This window comes from Mirounga angustirostris, unplaced genomic scaffold (genome assembly GCF_029215605.1).
Source record: "Mirounga angustirostris isolate CCGP_5_RB_7025 unplaced genomic scaffold, mMirAng1.0.hap1 SCAF_3, whole genome shotgun sequence".
Lineage (NCBI taxonomy): Eukaryota > Metazoa > Chordata > Mammalia > Carnivora > Phocidae > Mirounga > Mirounga angustirostris.
In genome coordinates, this window is record NW_026991711.1 from 151420368 (window position 1) to 151426564 (window position 6197).

Below are 6197 nucleotides of genomic sequence, written 5' to 3' on the forward strand. Positions count from 1 at the left end.
AAATGGCTGTTAGTCTTTATTCTGCAAAATTTCATACTTCTGGGCTAGCGTATGACATAAAGGCCTTTTGATCCTATGCACGGGATCAGTTAAGCTCCCAGAAGAAAAGTAACACACTGTAAAGTGTGAACACTATTGTTAGAGGAGACGACAGAACTTACCAGTACTGCATTACTTGGAGGTAACAAGCGTCTCTGCTGGCAGAACAGAATGGCACGGTGAGTTCTCTCTGCCACGTGGCACGCCGTGGTGTGCTGTACCGCAGCGGCAACGTGTGCGGCTGAAGACAGGACTTGCCCCCTCTGCAACCCTGCAGAAAGCAGCAGGTATTTTTAGGCACAATCCAGGATTACTTATTTTTTCAACTCTCCCAATTAGAAATATACCTTCCTCTTTTTCCTTTTGCATTATTATCTTATCAATAACATGCTGAAGTCCAGAGAAAGAAAAATCACAATTTTTAGCTCGTTGCATGGGAGGTTTGATAGCAAAATGCAGTTTATTTCCTTGTTTGGCCAAATGTTCTATAGCCTTCCCACCACTCATGGTGGAGCACTCTGGATGTTTTATCAAAGACAGTCTTCTTGCCACCTATCAAAAACAAAAATGTTTGTAATGAGTCATAAAGCTGCACATTTTGAAAACAAGCAAAGGAAATGAAATTTACTAAAAAAAAAAAAAAAAAATCCAACCAAAAACCAAAATAGAACAACAAGCCTGGGTGAATAAGACGTGCTGTGCTTTTACATATATGGAATATAGTTAGTAGTCAGTAAGGACAGACTCTTGCTCCTTCTCACAGCCTGATCAATAGGGGTCAATAGGGGCGCCTGGGTGGCTCAGATGGTTGAGCGTCTGCCTTCAGCTCAGGTCATGATCCTAGGGTCCTGGGATCGAGTCCCGCATCAGGCTCCCTGCTAGGCGGGGAGCCTGCTTCTCCCTCTGCCTCTGCCTCTCTCTCTCTCTCTCTCTGACTCTCATGAATAAAAAAAAAAAAAATAGGGGTCAATCACTGCTTCCCTATCTACTTCTGCTCTTTTGGAGATGAAAAATAAGTTTGAAGTTCACAATGACTGCTTAATGATTAGCTTCACATTAGAACTTGTCCATTTCCTCTAATCATTGCAGCTGTTGGCAGTAGGCTTTCTGCAGATAGCAGTAGGCTCAGGATTCATAAACAAGGGAAAAAGAAACCTGCTTGGTGGTGGTGTCAGCAACTATGACGTTCAGTCACAAAACTTTGTACATCTTTGGGCGCCTGGGTGGCTCAGTTGGTTAAGCAACTGCCTTCGGCTCAGGTCATGATCTTGGCGTCCCAAGATCAAGTCCCACATTGGGCTCCCTGCTCAGCGGGGAGTCTGTTTCTCCCTCTGACCCTCTCCCCTCTCATGCTCTCACTCTTCTCTCTCTCACGTAAATAAAATCTTTAAAAAAAACACACAAAACTTTATACATCTTTAATGTCCTTTATTATCTTTATATACCCTCTTATTTCACATTTTTATAGTACTTTACATGGCAATTTCTTTCAGATATATTTTTTGATTAAAAACATAACAGCATCTGCAAACTATATGAGCCTTTATGTACTGATCTAAACCTCTTACCATTTCACTCATAATGGGTAAGAAATCTTTTATAAAACTATGTACTACTTTTCTTTTTTTCTTACTGCATATAAATTTTTTTCAGTCTATTAATCAGAAATATTTAGATAAATGGCAGTAGTGTATCTATTATTATTTGACTGAAATAGACACCTTAATAGAAAAGAATGGAGAAATTAATTCTTAAATAATTACCTTGTCAAGCATGTCACCTGGTGCTATGTCCAAAGACTTTCCCAGAAGCAGAAAATCTGAAACTCCTCTAACTAATGCCAACAGACAATGACCTCCAGAAATCAAAAGAACTAAAAAGGGAAATTCTACTTTATTTAACAACCTAATAGTAAGTGCATGAGCCTCCATATGATGAATGGGAATGAAAGGTTTTTTTAACTGGTCTACTAGTTGTAAGCTAAATGATAAGCCTACTCCCAAGCTTAAAGCAAGTCCTGGTTTTACAGTAGTTGCAATTGCTGAGAGTTCACTTGGAGAGACTTTACTGGCAGAGAGCGCTTCTTGCACTATTCGTTGAATATTTTCTCTGTGAAGTTGCTGAGCTACTGGAGGAACAATCCCACCTGTTCTGGAAGAAATAAAAAACCAGCTTTTTAGAATTTCAAGACTGTCAAAATAGAGTAAGAAAAGTTTTACATTAGGGCTGAAGGCATGTTTTCAAATTAATTATTTTATAGCCAAATATGTTAGTCAAGTGTATTTAAGTATGTGTACCTTATAATGCAGCACAGTATAAGAACTTAGTATGCAGTGATTAAGGGTGTAATGTCTGACTTTTCAAAATTGTACACAACAAATTCCTATGGATTTGTTGATGAATGGAATCACCAAAATAATCTTAAGAAGCATTCTATGGAAGACGTCTTGAACAAGGAAAGGACAGGATAAAACTGGATTTTAGAAAAACTAATCTCTCTGGAGACAGAATTTTTATTTATTTTTTCAATTAAAAAAATTTTTTTCTAAGATTTTATTTGTCAGACACAGAGAGAGAGAGCACAAGCAGGGGGAGCGGCAGGCAGAGGGAGAAGCAGGCTCCCTGCTGAGCAAGGAGCCTGATGTGGGACTCAATCCCAGCACCCTGGGATCATGACCTGAGCCAAAGGCAGACGCTTAACTGAGCCACCCACATGCCCCTAAGGGAGAATTTTCAAAGAGGTTACTGTAAAAGTATTTGTTTACATCTTAAACTACATGATCATGGGACATGAAAGAAAGGGACAGAGAGCCTTGAAAAACTGTTATAACTGGATATAAGGGGAAGGGGGACCAAGGCATCCAAGATGATTCACATATTGAGCTGGAATGACTAGGAGAAAAGCAATACTAACAGAGAAACATGAAGACAGTTTTGTGAAGAAGATGAGTTTATTTTTAAACACACTGCACTTGAGGTCATGGCAGGACAGCAGACAGCTTGCAATCCTGAAATAAGAGTTGATAATTTTGATTTTGGTTCTATGTAGGACCCACTCCAAATGTCAAGAGTAAAGAAGTAGGAGGCAAAGTTGCTAGCAAAAAATTTGCCAGCATGTGACTGACTTACAATCAGAGAAGCAGAGCAATAAAATATAGGGTCTGCAAGATACACCTCTCTAATCTCAAAAAAATCTTCAAATATTTGACGCTGTGACTTCTATACACAGAAATGAAAACCCTCAATAGGGGCATTCAATTAATATTTACTTAATAGTTATAATATGCAGGGGCGCCTGGGGGGCTCAGTCAGTTAAGTGTCTGCCTTTGGCTCAGACCCTGATCCCAGGGTCCTGGGATGGAGCCCCGAGGCAGGCTCCTTGCTCAGGGGGGAGTTGCCTTCTTCCTCTCCCTTTGCCCCTCCCCCTGCTCATGCTCTCTGTCCCTCTGCTCTCTCTCTCTCTCTCAAACAATAAAATCTTAAAAAAAATAGTTATAATATGTATTGAATCAGGCAATGAGGGAAACAATAAAAGAAACAACCTTATTTCAACACATTCATATAGTAATACTATTTTCCTTAATTCTTCAAAGCCACTTTTTCTCTTACATTCTTCAACTGTTAATGGCCTTCAGCCTTCTAATGACTTGCGTTTCTAGCTTCATCTTTATCTCCTTTCTTTATCTCACTTTCCACAACTAGGTGTATCACCATTCCAACTGCCACCATCAAGTTCAAAAAGCTCTCTTTATCTCAGTCTATTCAAAGCCTTCTAACTGCAACTTCCTAGAGAGATTTTCTGATCCTTGGAGTCCATTCTACATTGTGTTGCCAGAAAGTAAAGCAAAATGCTGACCCCATAACTCTCCTACTCAAAAGCATTTACTTTCTTGAAATTTGGGTAACTTTAAGTCTAAATCCTCTCCCTCCCATTTCCTTCTCCCACTTGTCTACCTCCCTTTCTTGCTTGGGTTGGGGGAGGGGGGTCCTACCTTGGACCTGCTTAGGGCTGCTTAGCTAGCATAATCCTTTTAAGGATTTTATGTATTTTATCTTAAAAGGATTATGCTAGCTAAGGACTCGAGACAAAAGAGATGAGTAAGACCATGGCTTTATTCTCAAAAGAACTGATTTGTACACAGTACGGAGAGTAGGTGACTGAGGGGCTAAAGCTAATAAAAAGTCAGGGAAACCATCTGGCCTCAAGGTAGGACCCCCCTCCCCCAACCCAAACAGTCCTCTATTAATGCATTTCCCATGCTGTTTTACAATGACTTGCTTACCTGTCGGTCTTCTTCACTCATTTATAATGGACTAGAAGTACGATTGTTACTACTAATAGGTAGCTTTTATTGAGTTCTTGCTACCTGTCAAGAATTGCACTACACGCCTTGGAAGAATTCACATTTAATCCTCACAACAGTATTAGGAGCTAGCTACCATTACTATCCCTATTTCACACATAAGGAAACTGAGGCACAGAAAACCGTGCAAGGTCCAGAATGTAAACCTACTGCTCAGAGACGAGGATTATATATCTCGGTCTTATTTGTACCACGGTGCTTCAAAGTTGCCTGGCAACTGTAGGAATTCAATAAATGCTGAGATGAGCTGTGTAGATGGTACCACTTTACTTCCTGTGTATTTCTCTCAAGTGACCTATGCACTAACTAAACTGAACGTTTGTCCTGTATTTTATCACCTCTTTGCCTTTGCTATAATGTTTACTCATGCTACAGTATTTTTTCCATCTCCATTCATTGAAGGCCTACCTATTTTCAAGGCCACTGACACCTGCAGTGTATCAGATGCTATGCTGGCTATCAGGCATAGTGTAGTGATTAATACTGATAATTAAGACAGAGCCCGTCACCATGGAGCTTAGAGTCTATTGGGGGAAAGACTATACATAAGTAAACAAATGTAAAAATTATCAAAAGGATGATGAAGAAAATAAGCAGGGTGTGGTGATACAGAATAAACATGGCAGGGATATTGAATTTAGATAAAGTGGTCAGGGAAGGCCTTTCTACACAGTCAACATTTACATGTGCAAATGTCCAGGACACTCAGAAATACTGAGTGGAACTGAGGCATGGTAGTAATAGTTATTGTTTGCACCATTTGTTTGATACTTTATGCTGACTTGTACTGTATGTTTCCTTTAGGTCTGTATATCAGAGATTGGGTTAAGCTCCTTGAAGGCAAGGACTTTTCTGGTATTTCACTATGCCCTATTAACACTTACCACAGCCCTTTCATATAGTATGTAACTGTTAGAGGTCTATTCTGTCTCTTCACATATATTATTTCTGTTATACTCCCCACAATCCTGTAAGGCAGGTATTATCTTTCCCATTTTACAGATGTGAAAACACAATCAGAGAGGATAAGGAACTTGCCTAAATTCAGAGTCAACACCATTTGCCTAATTCATAATTCAAATACAGGTCTGTGATCTCAAAATACCAACCTTTTTCACTATTCAGGTGTTATAAATTGATGGCTTGAAGGTGTATTTGATCTGTATAGCATTTTAATCTATTTTGAATTACCAACTAATTTTAAAATCTGGAGATATTACAGTTACATTCTGGATTCCCATTTTCTCTTGAAAATTCTGATGATCAAATAACATAGGGCCTACATTTCTGCATGGCAACAATTGGCTGGAGCTGACTAGTGACCTCCTCCAGATATCTTCCACTTTATATCCAGCCCACTTATCTATGTAGCCTGACTAGTGGTCCTCTACAAAGACATGAGTTTATAAACCTTGCACCATTCTATGCTTTAATACAACAGTGTATTATTATTTAAGTACCAACATGAGTTATATCTATAAATGTGAATAGGATTTTTTTTTTTCCCCAGTGATTAACACAGTCTAGAGATAGGGTCATGCTCTCCTAGGACTTCAGTCGAGACCATGAAACATACGGGTGGACAAAAGAGGAAAAGGCATTACTAAGGGGAAATCATGGATAAATCTTAGAGTTGGGAATGAGCTTAGTTCTTTTTGGCAAGAGGCTCAGTTAAAGTTGAGACCTTATTATGGAGAGCCTTAAAGGCCAGGATGTAGGGTTTAAGGTTCTCTACAGTAGTTATTAGAAGCTTTTGCACAAAAGAACTCCTAAAATTGAACTTTTATATATGAT

At 39.2% G+C, this 6197-nt stretch overlaps 1 protein-coding gene across 6 annotated transcripts in view; it reads right to left on the reverse strand.

The window, feature by feature from the left end:
- Positions 1-6197, reverse strand: part of OSGEPL1 (O-sialoglycoprotein endopeptidase like 1) — a 52439-nt gene that overhangs the window by 45958 nt on the left and 284 nt on the right. For all 6 annotated transcript variants that reach the window (XM_064586818.1, XM_064586820.1, XM_064586823.1 and 3 more), the window contains exons 2-4: positions 1803-2190; positions 387-591; positions 162-310 (exon numbers count right to left, since the gene is read on the reverse strand). In XM_064586818.1, the coding sequence (XP_064442888.1) occupies positions 162-310; positions 387-591; positions 1803-2190 (742 nt within the window). The remainder of the gene's footprint in view (positions 1-161; positions 311-386; positions 592-1802; positions 2191-6197) is intronic.